Source organism: Notothenia rossii, assembly GCF_949606895.1.
Source record: "Notothenia rossii genome assembly, chromosome: 8".
NCBI classification, from domain to species: Eukaryota; Metazoa; Chordata; class Actinopteri; order Perciformes; family Nototheniidae; genus Notothenia; species Notothenia rossii.
The window spans coordinates 16365152-16385644 of NC_136906.1; the positions used below are offsets into that span (position 1 = coordinate 16365152).

At 41.0% G+C, this 20493-nt stretch overlaps 1 protein-coding gene across 3 annotated transcripts in view; it reads right to left on the reverse strand.

Annotated features, from left to right (window-relative positions):
- crebbpb (CREB binding lysine acetyltransferase b) overlaps nt 1-20493 on the reverse strand; it is a 52080-nt gene that overhangs the window by 13254 nt on the left and 18333 nt on the right. For all 3 annotated transcript variants that reach the window (XM_079645900.1, XM_079645899.1, XM_079645901.1), the window contains 13 exons: nt 16838-17005; nt 9035-9281; nt 6784-6897; nt 5415-5660; nt 5197-5296; nt 4548-4685; nt 4303-4420; nt 3977-4136; nt 3750-3812; nt 3410-3531; nt 1424-1612; nt 750-1118; nt 39-212 (listed from right to left, as the gene is read on the reverse strand). In XM_079645900.1, coding sequence (XP_079502026.1) covers nt 39-212; nt 750-1118; nt 1424-1612; nt 3410-3531; nt 3750-3812; nt 3977-4136; nt 4303-4420; nt 4548-4685; nt 5197-5296; nt 5415-5660; nt 6784-6897; nt 9035-9281; nt 16838-17005 — 2208 coding nt within the window. The remainder of the gene's footprint in view (nt 1-38; nt 213-749; nt 1119-1423; nt 1613-3409; nt 3532-3749; nt 3813-3976; nt 4137-4302; nt 4421-4547; nt 4686-5196; nt 5297-5414; nt 5661-6783; nt 6898-9034; nt 9282-16837; nt 17006-20493) is intronic.

A 20493-nucleotide genomic window follows, 5' to 3' on the forward strand; every position in this document is an offset into this window, starting at 1 on the left:
ATTTCTTTGGAGGTACTAAATTGTCCCCGATATCATACCTCCATTTTTATATCTTGCTGCTTCTTTCCAGACCCGCTGTCCTCTTCTTCGTCTTTGACTTCAGGTTTGGCTTCAGTGCTGTTCATGTCTGGCAGAGCCTGCTGGGAGCTCAGCTCCGCCACAGAGGCTGGGGTAGGCACCCTGTTATCTATACTCGCTGCTGCCTGGGACAACTGGGAGAAGAGGAGGAAGAAAGATTATGATCACACAGCTGATAACTCACATATCAAGTCAAGCTGATCCTCTCACACAATTTCTCTATTATATATTATTAAATAATTAGTCAAAAGACCTGCCAGCTCGGAAAGAAACTGGCAAAAACTTAAACGATACAAGTTCATTTGAAGTGGAATCGTTTTTTTTTTTTTACAAGAAACCGAAAATCGTCTGCTTCTTAAAGCAAATACCAAAATGATAAGCAATCATTTTGGTTATATAATAATTATGTAAACCTGATGGTAAGAAAGGCTAAAATGCAGTGAGGAGGGACGGATTATTAATATGTTATAGCAGTTCTGACTCTTGAAATATTTATTTTGAGTGAAGTTTATCTGGATAGTTGTCCTCGTCTGAAAAGCTCCTACACCGGAGACAACATGTTCTGCACTCTAGTAAGCATGCTCTGTCTTTAAGCAATTTGTTTATGTAATATTAGACCATAAAATATCAGGTATCATTTAAGAGTAAAACAGTAAGAGCCAGTATCTCACCGGTGTGCTGGGGTGCTGGGCCTGCACTGAAGTGGGCTGCTGCATCTGACTGGGGGGGTCTGTCTGTGGTTGCAGGGGCGTGAGTGGCTGGGAGGGGTCCGGTGTGCCCATGGCTGAGGGGGGGCCAGGGAGGCTACTGGGCATGTGTGTTGGGGTGGAGGAGGGTCCTCCGGTGGATGTAGGGGTAGTGGGCTGCGGTGGGGCCTGTGCCTGTGATGAAGCATGGTGCTGCTGCAGCTGATGGGGCTGCAGGCCAGCAGAGGCATTGGGTGGGGGGGTGGGGCCCAGCGAGGCCGGGGCTGCAGGGCTGCGGGGCAGCTTGGAGCCGAGGGGTCCCAGTGCGTTCAGGGGGAGGTTAGGGTTCTGTGGCTGCTGGATCAAAGAGGTTCAAAGTTAGAATACCAATTAACAAATATGTGTTATCAATCGTTTCATCAGTAAAATGTAAAAAAAGTGTAAAAGAAAGGATGGCTTGAATGTCCTGTTTTATATTTGAAAGGCTGAACAATAACTTTAATACAGATTCAACTTTGTATTCATTTTGTTCTCATCCAACAAATAGTTAAGTGGAATATAATGGCAGCTCTAACTCATACAGCAGCCAACATGGCGTTTCTCATGAGGCCCGCTTAGAAGAATGCAATGAGAATATAGCACAGCTCTGGTCTCCTCACCTGTTTGACAGCAGACTGTGTTATGGGCTGGCCGAGGTTAACATTCACATTCATTGCTCCTCCTGTAGCAGCAGTGAACTGGCCCTGCGGCAGGAACTGGCCCTGATTGGCCGGCTGAGAAACTATGTTATTAGCATGACTACCCATCATTCCTTGAGTCTGAGGGATTCTTGAAGGGGACATACCCATCTGTAAAAGAGAAGGGGAGATGAAACAGATACAATCATTATGGCAGCTAGTACAGGGCTCGACATTATAAATGGCCCGCTGGCCCGGAAGCACTATTTAGACACCCCGGGCCAGCATAACGTATTTTCCACTTGCCCGCTCGGGCCACTAAAAATATCGCTTTAAAAAAAAAAAAATGGTCCTGTGGTATTGGTATTTTGACAAGCAATTTAGTTAAATTGTTTCGTTTATTAACGCTACAACATAGCGTTTCGTGAGGCGGTTGTCGTTGTTTGGTGAAAAGCAAACAGCTGTTTGCTGCGCAGCGCGAGCAGGCTCCCGTGAGCGGGAGCGCGCTCCTTCACTACAGACTATCGCGCCACCTAACCATTCACCTAAATGTTTTTAATACCAGCGGTAACCGGCCAAGCACCAGGCAAAAAACAATCTTCAAATAAAAGAAAGTCACCGGAGGAGTTAAAGGAGAGTGAGAAGGAGAGTAAGTATGAGAAGAAGAGGTGCAGTGACGCGTTCTAAAACCCTTTTATAATCTATCGATTAGATTTATGATTCGAAAATGATAAAAGTAGGGTAGACATGTGGAGATTATCCGGCTGAACAAAACATGCATTTATCAAACAGGTTTGTTTTCCACAGACTTTATTTCCAGCTATTTTCCAAAACCCTGTGGAGAAATCCCATTGCTTTTTGTGGAGGGAACCAGCGGCTTACTTCCTGGTTTTATGACGCGTCACTGCACCTCTCAATATGATGCCAATATAAACAAGGTCTTCTGTCGGCTCTGTACATCAATGCCGACCTATGCTGACAAGTAAGTGAAGAGTAGAAAATATAAAAGGTATTGGCTATAGGGAAATGTCCCAGCAGTTTAGGAGAATGAAGGCTCTAATCTATAGCCATTACATTTCTAACTCCTAATGACAGGAAGGCAGAAAGTGCATTATACTAATTATAATACTCATAATAATAGCAGACATTTTTTAACAATCACCACAATATCATTATTTTAATAAACCAAATATGAACAATTGAGGAAAATGAGGAAGAACTGATGATTCAAATGTTGTAGTGCAAGTAGTAATGTAGTTAGTGCATAAATTACTATTGCAACAAATGTGTTAATATTTGTCATTGTAAGTCGATTTCTTTTGGACTAATGCTCCGGGCCAGTGGTTACAATGGTGGGGCCAGTGATAATACAATTCCACCGGCCCGGAGGGACAGTGGCATTTTACCCTTAATGTCTACCCCTGTAGTACTCACTGCCTGCCAAGTAAAATAAAGTGAATGTAATGCATCATGCATGCTACGGCTACGACTGTCTTATAAATGACATGTGGTGTCATTGCAAGTAAACAATGTGCTGAATCAAAACACAGCATGGCAATACAAAACCTGGGAGGAACATTAAATAGCTGTACGCCTGAGCTCACGCACTGCCTTGGTTTCATTACAAATCATTAATTAAAAGCCAGGCAGCCGGTTAATAATTGGATTAGGCAAAATTCCATACTGATGCTTTAGTGGCAACAGACTAAGAAATGAACAATCAGTCAAACAGTTTGAAGTTTAAGTGGAACAAGGAGTAGTAGAGAGCCAAAGAATCATTTAGAAAAATGGACTGGGAACCCGACCACGGATAAGCAGGAGAAGATGGATGGATGGATGGATTGGGAACAAAACTTGAAAATGGTTCCAAAACAAGCAAGTTAAAGATAGTAAGTGACAGAGTAACAAATGAATAAAAGAAAAGAAAAAGGGAGGGGGGGGAAAAGAGAGACGGAATAAAGATCTAACCGTTGGGACGGAGCTCATGTTCATCTGCTGTGGATGGTTCATGGGGGAGGGGGCTCGTGCTCCCATGGTTGCCTGAGACATCTGCGCATTCTGCATTGCCATTGGGTTAAACTGATTGATTCCTGTGGGAACAGATACATATATATTCAGAATTGTTCGTCATACTATGTATAGTATGTCATTTCTTATTTCATATCCTACTGGGCTGGCAGAGACACTGAACCAATCGTGTGCACAGGAAACAAAAACGCACTCTACTGTTGAAAGCTCACCAGCTTTCTAGATTACATTTAAACATTAATATATTAGCAAACAGATTATCCAAAAAGAAAGAGCATACCTTGGGGCACCTGAATACGGTTCATTAACTGATTTGGCATGTTGGGCATAGGCACAGGTCCATCTAAACAAAAAGGCAGGATAAAGAAGGGTTTCGTTACAGAAATGCTCGGTACATGTATCAACTGAGAACAACAGAATAGTTAGACGAGGCCAATTCTGAACCCTTTAGTGTCTTTCCCTAATAATATTTTTATCACAAAGAGTGTAGAGAGTTCGGGTACTGACTAGGAGATCGGACGGCCTGTCCCGGGACCATGGAGTTGGGCTGCTGAGGCCCGGCTGAGCCCACCATGCCAGGCTGTTTCTGCAGCCGCGAGCGCCTCTTTTCCTCCAATTCTTTCTGTATTTTGTAGATTTTCTCCGCCAGGAAGTGGTAATACTCGTCCTGGTGAGGGAGAAACAAAAAGAACAGATAGAAATTAAAAAACGATAACAAATGTGTTTCATGACAGAGGATAAGCCATGTTATCAAAAAACATTAAGGTAAAATCCACCATCGCTCAGGTTGTAGCAGTGTGATATTAAAAACAAGTGTGTGTTATAGTAGTTACCCTGCTGTTAGCTGACTCGTACATGTCACCCTCAACCTTGCGTGCGTACGCCACCAGGTTCTCCATCCGCCGGTCCTTCAGTGCTGCGGGGTCTGGGGTGGGGAATATGGCTTGTACACTGGAGAGAAAAAAAACAGAGAAATAAAGCAAACAAAAAATCAGCAAAAGCCCAAAGCACCAAGTTGATATCCTGTTTTCATATGACAGAAAGAGTTTTCAAATCTATTTATCATTTTTGTACTTACAGTTTGTGCACCAGGTGGGTGCGCAGGTCCTGAGTGACGTGTTCATGCCAGGACTTCCTTACCCCCGAAGAAGAGAGAGGGGTGGCAGTGGGCAGGTTTCCCATGCCTCCCGCTACTGACCCATCTGGCATCAGCTGACTGTAAAACAGAGACAGAGGAAAAAATGACTTAGAGAATTCAAATTATTGATAATTCCACAAATGGATTACTAATTACTAAATAGTCAAATACTTTTATCCTACCGTATATTTTCAAGTTATATTTAAAAAGAACCTAAAGGCCGTAATACAGATGAAATCATGGATGATTAAACCAAAAAAGAAGCCAAAGAATCAGAAATACTCGATCAACAGAAAAATAATCAGCATCTCTTTCAATGATAGATTATTTATTTTTCTGTCATCACTGATCAAATGAAGAACTTTTTGGCTTTTTGGTTTGCCACACATTATTGTAAACTAAATATTTTAAGCTATTTAGATGTTTTATTTTCTAGATTTTTCCAACTAAACATGACATTTAAAGATGGCGCTTGGTTCTTTAAAGTTGTGATGGCCTTGGTAGTTGAAGCCCTACTGCGTATATATAATTAAATGGTAGCTACATCAATTAAGATTTGTTGTCTTATATTAAGGAGGAGAATGCCCACTTGTTGAGTGATGATGGTAGAGAGGAGTCGGAGTGCATGCCAGCCTGGTCTGAAGAGGAGACCCCCATGCCTCCTGCCATCTGGTTCATCTGATTAGTGCCTGATAAACACATTGCATTTAGTGTTAGCAAGAAAATGGCTTAGCAACAGATTTAGAGTATTGTTCACATGTGCACGTCATCCTCTAAGATGGCACTGATGTCCTATCCATCACATACCTAGTGCGTTAAGACTTCGCAGCTGCTGGTGCTGGGGGCCCTGGGCGTTCTGCTGAGCGGGCCCCTGGCCCGGGACCTGGGCCAGGGACTGGTTCCCGTACGGCAGGCCGAGTGCAGCGTAGGCCCTCTGCATGGAGCTGGGGTCGATGTGTGTGGCAGCGCTGTTGATGGCGGTGGCGCTGGGCTGGCCCGAGCCCACGGAGCTGATGGCGCTCTGCAGGCTGGCCCCCGGAGAACTGAGCATGGCTGGAGGGAGGAGACGAGGAAATATATATGTGGTTTGTCAATAATGAGCTAATAGTAAAAGAGGAATTAAATATAAAGCCGGACATACTGTTTAACACGTATAATTAACATTAGTTTAAAAAAATAAAGCCGGATATAAGAAATATAATTAACGAAAGTCCAAATAATCAAATGTATTCAACGAGGAAATAAATATTTGATTTGTCAATAATGAAACTATTAAATAAATATAAAGCCGGACATTGCCATTAATAACTGAGAATAGGAGTTTATTTTGTAAATTGCGTAATTATTTAGAATTTTCTTATCTTTAAAAATGTTTTATGCATGCTTATTAATTAACATTAAGCTGTCTTTGGCTCTTTTCTGCTGTAACAAATGGAAATGTCCCCTCTGTGGGACGAATAAAGGTATTCTGATTCTGACATACTGTATAACACAATTTTACTAATTGTTTTTAGTTTTTCCATATGTAAATACACAAAAAATAGGCATACTAAAACTAAATGAAATGGAAATAAGATACATTTGAGTATATATTTACTCAAATGTAAAAGTAAATAACATTAAATATTTTAAAAGTTTATTTTCTGTGTAAAGAAACAAAATCTCTCAGAAAAGATTATCTTTCTGAGCGGACCTCCATCTAAAATCCCTGCTCCGCTCCCTGCTGTGTTGATTGCTGACAGGGAGCACGCTGCCTCTGTGGGGGATTTAAATCTGTCATAGGGCCTTTCAGCCAATCAGAGAGCCTGCTGTCCCAAGACCCTGCCCCCACAGATAACAGAGCCACGGAGCCCCTCCCCCGGGTGTCAGATTACAGGTCCAGCCTTTCTAGAGGAATCCTCACAATGTTTGAGCGAGCCTGTACAGAGCTTTGTCAGAAAAACTCAACCTGCAGGGGGCAGCACTTCATACAGCACTCTGACTGGAGCCTCGAGAGGAGACTGCCTGGTAGAGCAGTGTTCAAGGTGTCAAAGATTTATTTCTATTTTTTTTTTTTTTTACAAGGTGCTATTCAAGCATGCCATTTGTTCTCCATTGTCTTTTAACTTACCTACATGCATTTGTATATGGATTTGTAAATTAATAATAACAAATTGAAGTTGGTTGAGATACTCACGTTGCTGGTTCCTCTTGTCACTGGCGTTCTTTAGAGGCAGGCAGACCGGACAGTCGTGCCGCGTGCAGTTCTTCCAGTGGGAGATGATCTGTCTGGATGATGCACAGTGAGCCACTGCGGAGAATAGAAACAGAAACAGAGACATTAAGTGAGGTTTGCATATTCAGTAATTCAGCAGTATCGGACATTTAAAAGTTAATGATTTAAAAACAGACGTTTGATAAAGGAAACACACGTAAAGCATACAACGAGTAAAATAAGTGTAGGCACTTTTAAAATGGCTGGATAAAGTAATTAAACCAGGCACCGTGTCAACTTAAAATACAGGGCAGTAAAAAAGCTTCAACTGCTACAGTGCAATGCGCAAATAGCTTTATAAAGGCAATTATGCATCGTAAATCCATAAAAGTGTCGTTGCATTTGCTTTAAGAGTATAAACAGTATAAATATCAGAGTTCAAAGTTCATCAATCTTGGCAGACCCCCTTACTAACCACAGCTGGCAGAGAGAAGCTGCTTGTCGTCAGCATGTTCAAGGAAATGGAGTGAAACCATCATTACAGCCGTTTAAAAAAAGATTAAATTCAAGTTTGCTGATCTTGTCAGTCACCGGGCCATTTGGGGCTGAGTGACTCAAGAGTGGCTCTATTTAGCCAATACAACACAAAAGCTTAATACTTTCTATTTGACATTGTGTAAAACAATGCAACTTAAAGGTCACCTATCATGCTATTTTTAGGCAATAGCATAGGTCTCAGATATATATATATATAAAAAAAAAAACATGTCTATGAAGTGTTTTGGTCAAAAAACCAAACAGATCACCCATTCTAGCCATGCCTCATATCCCTCTATTTCACTTCCTGTTACAAAAGTGCTGATTCTGGGCATAAACAGGTCTCTCGTGAGAATGAGACCCTGTGTCTCAATGAGATTTTAACTTGTATAAATAAAGGCTAAATTAAAAAAATATAAATAAAGCTTTTCTTTTTAACGGAAAAAAACTAAAACAAGAGGGGGCGGAGCTTATGCCGGCTCATGCGGCCAGAACCTGGCAGATACTGTCTAGAATGCTGCGGTGATGAAACAAGGATTATTAGATCAAGGATTCTTTCTGAAACAGTATGGAGCTCAAAGGCTTTCTCTCTTACCGGTTATACCACAAGGTGAGTTCCTTTTTAATTCCTGCTTCTTCACACACATATTCTCTCCAGTACAGGTTAGCTCTGAGTGTTAGCGATGCTAATGTGAACAACGACCATATTACGTCCAAAACAGTCGGGCATTGTTTCTGATAGCAATTTTTCTGATAGTGCTGTGGGTCCGCCGCCGATTTGACGTCATATCGGCCGCAAATCTGGATCAGCTCCGTTGTAGCCCCGTTTTTAGAGATTTGGGTACGGAGGAAAAGAGAGGGTTTTATTTTCTGACGCCGCATGAGTTCCCTGACACACCGGGGGCACATATTTATTTATAAAAGACATCAAAAAGTGCATTTTGCATGATAGGTCCCCTTTAAGCGATCCAAAAGCACTTCATCGTCATACTGCTCTTATTAAAAGACAAGAATATAAATCTTTCATCGAGAGTATTCATAATATCTTCTCTTGCACCATCTGTCTAACAAAAACAATGCAATTTGGTAGTTTTTTTGGTATAAAACGGATGCAAATTTCCCCAAAACTTCCTCAACCAGCCATCAGCCACCTATAGATCAATAAACAATTTTGCTAAGGACAACATTGGCGAGCGGTTATGCAAAGAGCTGAAGGCGACAGGCACTTTTGGCAAATTATGGGACTTAAAAACTCAAACAAGTCATCAGCACCTTGTGCCCCTGTGGTATGAAAAGCGACTGGCATTCTGCCACATAACAGGCTTGTGAGCAGATCAATCGACCAGCAATTGGTAGCAGCCTTTCTTCATTCTGAATAGTTTCACTGGTGTTCAGATGACGCATCAATTCTGAATTGAAATGTTTTCAATACTCAAATGCCTGCTTTCGTGCTTGCTTGTTAATTTAAATCAGAGCACAGCAGCTTTGAATTCTAACTAGGTTTATTTTATTTAACTTTATTTAACCAGCATAGGTCTCATTAGGTATATCTTACAGTAATAAATGACAAAATATAAAAATCACATAAATGCTAATTAGTGGCAATTTTCAGTAAGATCAAAATATATCCACACATTGAAAAATGGGTCAGCTAGAAATGTAAAATATATCATATTACACTCATATTTTCACTCACCCTGGCAGGACTTGCCGGCCTGGCAGTGGGTCATGTGGTTGAGGACGTTCTTCATGGTGCGGCAGTGGGGCAGAGTGCAGGCCCTCACCTCCCCGTTGGCCTGTTCCCGCCGCTGGCACTTGTGTGCGTGAAGCAACAGGACCAGCTGCTGCTGAATGAGTTTGCGCTTCTCCGGGTCGGCCGTAGGTCCCGTTGACACCCCACCGGCCCCGGGAACCATGCCCACCGACGATACCTGCTGCTGCATCTGGGACAGAAAAAGAGAACCAAAACAAACAAACAACGGTTAGGCACAGATCATAATGTCAGACTCCACTCATCTTAGATTTTAAGGTTTTAAGTAAAACCAAAAAGAAATCCAGATACGAATCAAATCTATTGTCATGAAGCAGGGTCTTAGAGATGTGGGATGATTACAATTAAAACCTACATTTTATATTGCCAAAAAATTGAGGCTGCCATTTAGGTTAGGTGAATTATTTGTTCCTGCAACAGAATTTCACAGCTACAGTCTCTTGTTACTTTGTGCCTTGTAAGAGTCCATACTTAACAGCGTAAATGTTCCATCAATATCACATAAGACAGCTTTCAGCAATTAGGCCGCCTTTTATACATTTGCCTGGTGAAATAAGTCTTTATTACATTTTCAATTAAATATTTCAATTTTAGCAGAAGGCCGTTGTCTGGTACATTACCAACAAATATGGCGGTTATATCAGACCATGGATGTTTGAAGTCAACTGGATACAACGTTGGAAAAAAAGTGTGTATACTGGGTAGTTGATGTAGTTAAAAAAAAGATTATCCCCAGATTTACAGGGATTTAATGGGAAAAAGTATTTTTGGGCCTAATGATGTCACGAGTTGTAGTACCACTGTTTGGCCACTACGAAAGTTTGCATCAATGTTATGAAAATCGTGGCTGTGAGTATAAAATTGATATGATACTTTCTTCTCGAATGTTGTTCAGCTTCTTACAACAGCATGTTTCATATCAAGGCTGAACCCAAACTAGAAGGAAGTCTGTATTTACTTTGTGACCAATGAGTTCGCTTTCTTTCTAATGCTTAACATTGTAGATAAAAAAAACATAGGCTCATTTATGGCAGCATGTCAAGGTTTCTTTAAAATATCTATGCCAACTCTCCTTATATACTCCTTGAACTTATGTACTGTACATACATGCTACAATGGTTGCAGTCTTTTTGCTCATGTCTACAGAAGAGATAGTGTCTGAACTCACTGACAGTCTAAAGTAGTGTTGTCACGATACCAACATTTTGGTTTCGATACCAAGTCAAGAATTGCGATTCCGATTCTTTTTCGATACTTTTCTTTAAAAAAAAGGGAAACGGTCTTAAATTGAATTATTGTGCTTTATTTCACACCAGAACCATAACCATAACACAAACTTTTAAACAATGAGAACAATAAATAAAATAAATGACAAGAATTTGTATTAAATAAAATTAATACATTTCTTACAGACAGGCCTTGTGGTGTCCGTAGGCTTGCCCTCACTGTCAGAGATATAGCTAAAATACATCCAAATTTCGCTTCTGGTGTCTTTTTTGTCAACAAGTCGAGGCGCAGCGGCAGTTGCACTCCCACTTGCAGCAATGCTTCTCGTTTTCTCACTAGGACTGCAGTCGAATAGACCGGTCGACCGAGGGGGCAATGCTGGTAGATCGCGAGTCATTCATAAAACAAAAAATCCAGCTCTGTTAAAATAGACAAAACAGGTTTTGATCCCTCCTCCCTTGGCCTCCCTGCCACTTAATTCAGGAGTTTACTTGATTGACAGAAAAAGCGACCTATCGCTTTCCAGTCTGTTAACCCAGAATGCAAAGCAATACAAAATCAGTCAAGTGCCGGGAAAACTTAAATTAAGTTAAAGTAGGGTGACCAGACGTCCCCATTTTCCGGCGACAGTCCCCGTTTTTATTGGCCTGTCCCCGGTTGAAACTGTCCCCGGAAATGTCCCAGTTTTTTTAATAAACGTTAAAAACACATAGCAAGCTGAAATAAAACGTTTCAATGACAGGAAACACTGGGTAAACAGACTGCGGTCACATGTATCCACACATATGCCAGCCCCCACTTCGGAAAACACAGTCAAGCCCGCACGTTGTATTGCGGTGCGCGAATATCCTATGCATTACGGTAGAGGCCTGTAAAAACTGCCGTCAAAATAAAAGCGTTTACTCGGTCAATAACAAATATACCTACAAAACACACCAAACATATTCATATATACTGGAGCTTAAATTAAGAAATATGTACTATATAATGTGATCGATAATCATTTAAAACAAACTACGTATAACTACCACATTATAACTGAGTGAATGTAAAATGTAAGGATACAGTTATGAAGACATATCTGATATTTCCACTGGGTGACTAATTTGACACCATCTCACAACACTCCTAAAATAACATTACTTTCTGAAGCACAATTTAAAATGTAAGCCGTTTAAAATCTCAAATTAGATCTATTGTCCATCTATATTTTGATTATTATTTAATGGAAACTGTCCATAATCAAAGAGTCATTCGAAGTCAATCAAATACTTATTTCACTTCAGGGTGATAGCAGGAGACCCCATCTAGTCAATCAGAGAAAATCAGGACAATCTGATGTAGAGTTTCAAAATAAAATACTTTTGAAATCTAATATATGGGCTATCGTCCTTCTGTTACAAGAATAAATAAAAAAACTGTCAAATTATCAAAGACTTATTTCACTCCAGGGTGATAGCAGGACACCCCATCTAGTCACTCAGAGAGAATCTGGACAATCTGATGTACAGTTTCAAAATAAAAGACCTCTGAAGTCTCATATATGGGCTATCGTCCTTCTGTTTGTATCCAACAGTTAAAATGTTCGAATTACATTGAACCAGAATTTTCCCCCTTTTTTCTTTAACAGTGAAGAAAATTGGATATGTTATTCATACATTGACCGCAAAACTCAAAATGTCCCCGGTTTTAATTTTGAAAATCTGGTCACCTTAAGTTAAAGAGACAAACAACAAAATGAGTGCGGGACCGAGCAAAAAGCTAAAGACATAACACTTCCACCCAGAATGGGAGGAACAATATTTTTTTGTGATGTCACATTCAAAGGTTATTTGCCTTATTTGTAAAGCAAGTGTCGCTCTGCCAAAGAAAGGTAACGTGGAGAGGCATTATCGGAGTGTTTACAAGGCATATGACAGCGACTTCCCTCCGAGTAGCGAGTTGAGAAAGGTCATGTATTATTGCTGCAAAAACCTTATCTCGCAGTCTTAGTGTCGCCAACTCGTTTCTAACATGCAAAAAGACAAACAAATGCGTCTATGGTCTGTGTATTTTCGACCTTTCCAATCCAGACGAGATCTCTCTCCCCCGTGTGCGAGGGGGGCGGGGCAGTTTACACATACACAGCTGCTACATAAAGCAACACACGGCGGGGATGGCGGAGAGAAGTGCTCCAAGGTGTGGTTAAATGTTACCCGTCTTGAGGTGGACAATACTCCTTGCCAAGAATGTTTAGCATGTAAGGGCGGTAACACGAGCAATTTGTCTAAACATTTAGCAAAAGTGCACCACATTCAGACGGAGGAATGCACCGGGTTCGACTGTCTTTCTAGCAGCTCTGTAGCCCCATCCACGTCAGGTGTTATGTATGCTAGCAGCAACACACGCAGTTAACTTAATTATACAAACATGGGTTAATGATTAGAGGTAACCGAGTTATTTATTTCGTTAAAGTTTCAGCTATTCTGTTTACAGTTCTGTCATCAGATGATTTAATACGATTTGTTAAAACATTGTTGTTTCTTTTGATGTGAAATATTATTTATTTAATTTAAATAAAAAGCAATGTTAATTTTGTTCACAATTTGTTAAGTTAATTTAATAATATACGTATTTTTGAATCAAGTATTCATCTTTATTGTCTTCATTGTTAGTTTCCACATGCCTAAAACAACCTCAAGATAAATCTAAAAGTTGATGGCTAAATAAGAGCGCTTGAGAAATTGTGCAAGGCATAGCCTACAGTAATAGTCCGAATAGTCGATTAATCGTTTCATTAATCGATTATCAAATTAGTCGTTTGTTGCAGCCCTATTGTAGTTATCCCATGTATAAATAAAACGTGTTATTCAGCAACCCTTGCAATTTGGGATTTTATTTTTGGTTGGAAGACCTCGTTGAGCTGGTCATTTCAAAAGTAGCTCACCAGCCAAAAAAGTGTGAGCACCCCTGCTCTAGATGATAGGAAAGGAGGTCTCAAACTTCCTTTAGCTTAGGAACCACTGGACCTCCCTTACCGAAAGGAGGAGAAAATGCTGCCCCACAATGCATTGCAGCCGCAGCATTTGCCGTCACACAACAGTCGGCCGTTCACGGAAACAACCGATTATGACCGAAAAATTATATCATGAAAGTTATGGTGCTTATTAAGCATTTTAAAACGTATGTGGTAACTTGCCAAAGTGCTTTTTTTGAACGTTCATCAGTATTATAATCAAAAAGAGAAATATGAACGTTAGTTTTTACTGAAATTATCAAATAAAGTCAACATTTCACTGAGCTGTGTGGGGTTTGTTCAACTTTTAAAAGATGTTTGAATGGTGATAGATGTTAAGGACTAACATTTATAATAAATACATTTGTATTGATTTTAAGATCTTTTCATACAATCATACGTATGGGGATCATTTGTATTAATGTGGACCAGAGGGAGAGGGTGACAAGCATAAATTTCAATTTCCTTTTTTATTTCAATTCCAACTTTGGTCATGAAGAATATGTTTCTCTGTTGTCCACGTTCATCAAGCATAAAGCAACAGCATCAGAGCACGGTGCAGTCTCTAGATGAGTTTACAGTAGTCCCTCGTTCTTATTATACATCACGTAGTCCGCTGTATAGAAAACTGTAGTTTCCATAGTTTCTCCACAGCAGCAGACGCACATTTATGACGTCCGCTGGCGCATCAAAAACACGGATAGTGAAAGTGCAGTCGGATTCTCTAAAGCACCGCGGTCTCTTCTCCTAAGTCCTTTTGAATTCTCCTATCCACTATCCCTTAACCCCATGACGTTTCACTCAGAGGTCAAGGAATAGACGATAGGGTTAGACGTTAGGAGCTGATTTTTGGATTATCCGAACGCAACCATGCTCTGGCAGCTAGCGCGTGCACGAGAGAGGGGAGGCACTTGAGCGTGCTTGAGAGGGGAGGGACTGCAGGCACGGCTGCAGTCCCTCAGCGCTTTCTCACCCGAGTACTTTCCCCCGTCATTCTTAAAGTACCGATACTAATTAAACGGAGGAATCGTAACGTTTTTAACGGCAGGGTATCGCGGTACCTTTCAAGTATCGGTACACCGTGCAACACTAATCTAAAGAACAGCAAATCCATTCCTAATAAATATTTAAAGAGCAACTCCCAGGTTAAAGACACCTGTGAATAAATGAGTAGGAAAATTATGAATACACTAGATTTTCAAAAAAATATACAAAAATATACACTACAGTGACATCTGGCGTCGTTTTTTAAAGAAATGTTCACTTCCGCATAAAAAAGCCTCGGCACGTGACCTCCCGCGTGTGACGTAACACGGGGGACACAAGGGGGAGAGTGGCCGGTGTAACGTATTAATAAACATGGATCCCAATGCTAGTTTCGACACAGAAGAGGTTGAACATGAATATTCGAATGCATATGAAGGACCACAACCTTATAATTATGAGCCTGCTAGGCGTTCAAGAGACCAGGAGCAGCCAAGGATTAGAAAATATAACGGCCATCGGAGAGGAATTGAGCTGTGGTGTGAGGAGAACCAGTGGACAACTGGGCAGCTATCTTGGTGAGTGAACGGCGTTAGCTACAGAATGTTAGCTAACGTCACATCACAACATTGTAAAGTTAGCTAGCATATATCAGGCTACAACTAACTTAGCATTGATAATATAGTAACGTTACTGGCAGGACTGTTGATACTGATCCATAACAGAAACTAATGCGCAAGTATCAGCCGTATCTCGCGTTACCTAATGCAACTTCACACTACGGTGCTGTGTACCGAAGTGGAGACGCGAGATACGGCTGATACTTGACGATCTGGCGGAGAAAGGTTGTGGAGCCTCCGTTGATATGCCGTTGTAAATGGCTTGATGGAAAGCAGGTGTGTAGTCGGGGAGGGTGCACAGCTGATTGCAGCAGGTGAGTGGAGGTTGAGCCGGGAGCCAGGAGTGACAGCCACCACGCCCACACAAACAACACAGACAGGGGGAAACAAACAAACACAAAGGAGACGGCTGGAGCAGTACAGCAACCACAGCGTTACCTAATGCAACTCGACACTATGTCTTACGGTGCCGTGTACCGGAAGGGAGAGAGAGAGAGCAGCGAAGGGGGGGGGGGGGGGGAGAGAGAAGTAATACGGTTTCCTGATAAAGCTGTGGAGAGTATGTGCTGCAGGGAGGTGGATGCACAACGCACCCAGGAACGAACGCTAGCTCCGGTCCTTTTTACTGTGGACTCGATGTCCTGACAGGCTGGTATTTGTGCAACCTGCACAAACACAATACTGCACCATGATTACAAATGGTGAAATACAATGTAAAACTACCAAAAAATAACAGCTCCTTAAAACACAACCGCTCAACTCAACGCAACTCCACTATACCCACGGTCAGAGAGCGGAGATGTGTCCCCTGTGTGATGTAATATGACGCGTTTGACGTATGACCTTAAAAAAAAAGCCGTTTTTAAGAGCAGAACTCAAAATTGCTCCTTTCCCTCTGAATTCCTGCCCTTATGTCTCGTAAAACATATCAAATCCTGCATTCACTTTTTTTAATTGTAATTTTCAAGCAAGTTTAAGCATAAATGTAGAAAAAATAAAAACCTGCAAGATGCTCTTTAACACTTTTAGTTGAAACAGGACATGCCCAATGTAAGTGTGTTTGGTATAGCAGCAATATATTAACACTTAGAATCCCCCTCAGCAGGTTTAGCTTTTATATTTGATGTGTAATGTTGCTATTGTAATTCTCGTAGCAGGCTAATTACCGTATTAACTAAACTGAATTGCCACAAGACACGCCTTTTTGCAGTGGACTAAACGAGCAGTGGTGTAGTAATGTTACTAATCATAAAGAGCCAGAAACAATGAAATACATGTAACACACTTTTCACAGCTTAGTCAAACACATTGCCATAGCAAGAATAGCGACAACGTTGTCAGGCTTTATTTTTCGTAACCACTTTAAGTCCGAAATTATAAATCCTTTATTTGTCCAACAGCGTGGGAATATACAGCAAAACACTGCAGATAAAAGGCAAATATAAAAAGAGTAGTCTAACATTCAATATGGAGTCAAGCACAGGTTCATACAAATAAGAACAATTAGTGTTAAATCATGGCAAAATGAGCAAACAAGCTAAACGTACACCGTTAGTGACCTAGCTAGCTTTGCAATTGCTTCCTATTCACTGGTTACAGAAAATGAGCCCAACAGCATGCTAGTAGCTAGCTGGGTCTGGCGATAACAGCCCCTCCCCCAACGCTCTGAATAAGAACAAGCTAACTAGCTGAGCTTGCTCCACTCTCTCCCCGGCAAGCTGCGATCACACTTTATGGCCCGCTGACTTTTCTTGTCATCATGACAAATAAAAACAATAGACATTTACTTTTTAACTAGTCAAATGACCACAGAACAGTTCAATGTTGGTTCTAATCATATTCTGTTTCTATGATTTACCCTTAATAAATCACAAAATAAAATAACATTGAAGAGACACTTACCAGGTTTGGCAAACTCCCAGCTCCCTTCAAGTCAGCAGGGAATTGTGGCAGGTTGTTGGAAAGCGCCGTCTTGTTCTGGAGTTGTTGGGCATTGACCCCGACTGCCCCCATCTGCTGCACCCCAGACTGACCATACTGCTGGCCAAATGGAGCTCCTGACATACCCATCTATAATAGACAATCAGGACAGAGGGAGGTCAGAAATGTTGCACATATTGTAGCATAACATCACATTAGATCAATCTTTTGCATGAGCGAAGAGTCTTTGTAACAAGGCATATGGTCCAGTACACATCAGTCAAAAGTAAACATATAGTTAACATTGCAAACTCTATGTCACCTCTATGTAAATGCAAATAACCCATGTAAATCGTTTATCTTATTCTGCCTTTGCATTTAAAGGCTGCTTGAAAGCATCAGGTAGGAATTTGCCTCCAGTTAGATTTTTCCTCGTCCCAAAGAACAGCACATTTGCTGATGCCATTGTGGCAACACCAACATAGTGTCCTAGTCTTATACACAACTCTCTCTCCTTTATTGTTTTAGCTGTGTTTAATGTGCGCTCACCATAGTGTGAATTACATGAGAAGACGCTTGTTGTGCTAACTTCATAACCTGTTGCTAACACCACATGGCAAAAAGTTTCAGAGCGGCAGTCAGAGTTGTGAATTACATTTTATGACGGAGCACCTATGACGCCACCCTCAAATTTCAAAACTCATCAGATCTGCTCAAACCACAAATATACTGTACTCTCATGAATAAAGTTGGCAGTTGCGCTGGTCAACGGCAGTTTGATTCTCGTAAGGGGTCAATTTTGTGCAGGTTATAAAAAACCATGATCCAAGCATCCACCAACTATGGTTGTACCCCAAATGTCTGCTCCATTATGCCTCTGTGCGAATGATGTTGTACCTGTCTTCACACCATAAGCAACAAATGATGGACTTCTGTTTAAAAGAAGAGCTTGAAAGTCAATCTTCTCAACCTGAATTGAATACAAAGTAAAATAACTCGTATTTTCTACAGAAATATGCTAGAAATCGTATTTTTTAATTAGCCTTGAAAACGACAGTTAGATTTCTTGTATTGCCTTGAGAAGTCATTTATTCCGATGGCCCTCAGCATGCATCGGTCTGCCTTTCTTCCATGGTGGCCAAAGCAGCAGCCTGCTCTGCTTCGCGGAGGTTCCCGACTGCCAGCGGTGCTCAGACAGAGCAAGCCCAGCCCACAGGAGAGAGCGAAACGGGAGGAGACACAGAGAGAAAGATCAGCTTGCTCAACAGCTGAGTAGAGCACTGCACTGCTGCCTGCCCCTCCCCCCTCTGCTGCACAGAAACATACAGATGCTTGCCTGCTTCCTCACTCCCAATTATACATGCGCACGCACGGTCTCATCCTCATCTCACACTGAGGTTCTCTCACTTAATGATCCGCAGTTTACTACATGTCACCAGGCCAAATGACAGCTCTGTTGCACAGGAAGACCTGCAGTGTTTATCTTCTTCTTGGCATGTCCTTTTCCATTCATCCCTCACCCCATCAACAACAACACACAAACCCGCTCCTCTAAACATGATTTACAGCCAGCCATATTATCAAAGGCCAAAAGAGAGAGAAGAAAAAGGAGTTAGCAGCAAAAAGTCTAGCAAATACCTAAATGGTGGAAAACAAACAAACATCTGAAACCGCAAAGCCTGCTAATTAACTCAAGCATTCCATAATATAATTGTATTTCTGTTTAGGGGAGGGAAGAGGTTCTCGGCATGACTTTCAAACAGGATGGACTGTCCTCAGTGTGTCAGGGGTCTGTAGCGATATTGGCAACCCACTGGAACCGTCTTGAAACATTGATCCCTTCTGGTTTACTGTACTTCATGTGAATGTTTTGCTGTCCCACCATTAATTTCTATACAACCAATCGGAGATGTCCAAGAGAACCAATGCTTTGATACAAAGTTGATGCCATTATTCTGTATTGTAACGGTATTTGTTTTTCTACAGTCCTGCAGGTACCATAATAATATGGATCACGAGTCTAGACTTGCATAGGGACAAAAGCAAATGGGTTTGGGAAAAACAGAGATCTTTGCTGTGAGATCTTTTTGGACGGCATTTCTATGATAACTATCGCTCAGCAAGTGACAAATTGAACCAAGAGCTGCCATGGTAAAATCCGAGAGGAACAGTAAACTCAGTATTGACCCTTTGCAGCCCTTTTATCTTGTGTTATTGGTGAATTTTGAAAAACAAATCCATGTTGAAATCAGCAATAGGAGAGCCAGTAACGTTAGCTGTAAGCTGCAATTGGGCAGCACAGTTCTGTTTGGCAAAGTAACAACTAACAGCAACTGTAACTGGAAGATTCATTGAGCTTTTTGTTGCAATTATGATGCATGTAAGCTCTGGCTTTCTTTATCTTTTTGCAATGCCGTTGTTATTTATTTGGAAGAAGCTAGCTAACACTAACAATACTGCTGTCAATTATGTGAGCAAAGCGAAACTATGATAAGTAAGCGAATGTGTGCTGTAACTACCGAAAAAGCCTTAGTCCTAACATTTAGGGGAAGTTTCTCTAAAAGTGCATACTATCGACTTTTGGATGTTTGTATTTAATTATTTGCCAATGGAATGCCACATATTTATGCTATGCTACAAACCAAAGTAACTTGACGAGGCTCAGAGTCTTTTCAACACATCACTATCTCACGTTTCATCATAAAGTCTTTCGGATGGCAGCTTGGCAAGGTAAATGTGACATGTGCCAGATTGTGTCGTTTTATCATGAGAACATACACTTCTCACAACTAGGTTCAAATCTGTGTCCTTCTCTTTGCTAACTTCATCCTCTAAAACATAATCTAGGTATTTGGTTTTAGTATTGCGGAATAAAGATACATGATTTACGTCACACACCAAGCAATTTGATTTTGTACTATAATGTAAAGAGATATAGGCAGACATATACTGTTTACATCTGTATTGGAAAGGAGGGGCTTGTTTTTATGTGGCAATGTTGAAATAATCTTAGAGGGGGGGCTCTGGTTTAACTTTGGTTTCCTTTCAAACCACAAAGACCAAGGACTCGTAGACACAGGAAAACTGTATCTCACATTGAGCACTTCAAAGTAAATATATTTACATGGAACGAAAAACCAGCAGCCAAACATGTTTAACATTTTTCATCCACAAATGAAAATAAAAAAGCTTCACTATGTAGTAGTACCATGACACAACTGCAGTTCTTGATGCATTTGCATTGTTTGTGCAAACTAGCGAGGCATGGGAATGCAATAATAAAACACATCATAACTGCTATAAAACTCTCCAATGGGCTGATTCAAACCCTCAGAATGATGCATTGGCTACAGATTCAACCTCCCCAATTGGGTAACTGCTTCTCCAGTAGACTCATGAGGAAGTCATTTGGATATTTATCTAGATAAAAAAACATACAAAATATTGGCTATAAAAAGGTACATTGCTTCAATCAGTCAATCAATAGGATACGGCTGTAATAGGCCTAAGGCCTTTTAGTCGCTCATAAATATTTCAACAACAACAGCCCATATCATTGCTGAAAACATTTCCTAAAAAAAAAGTGTAGGCTTTGTTAATATCCCTGTATTGAATAGCAGGGAGTAGGGCTTCACGAT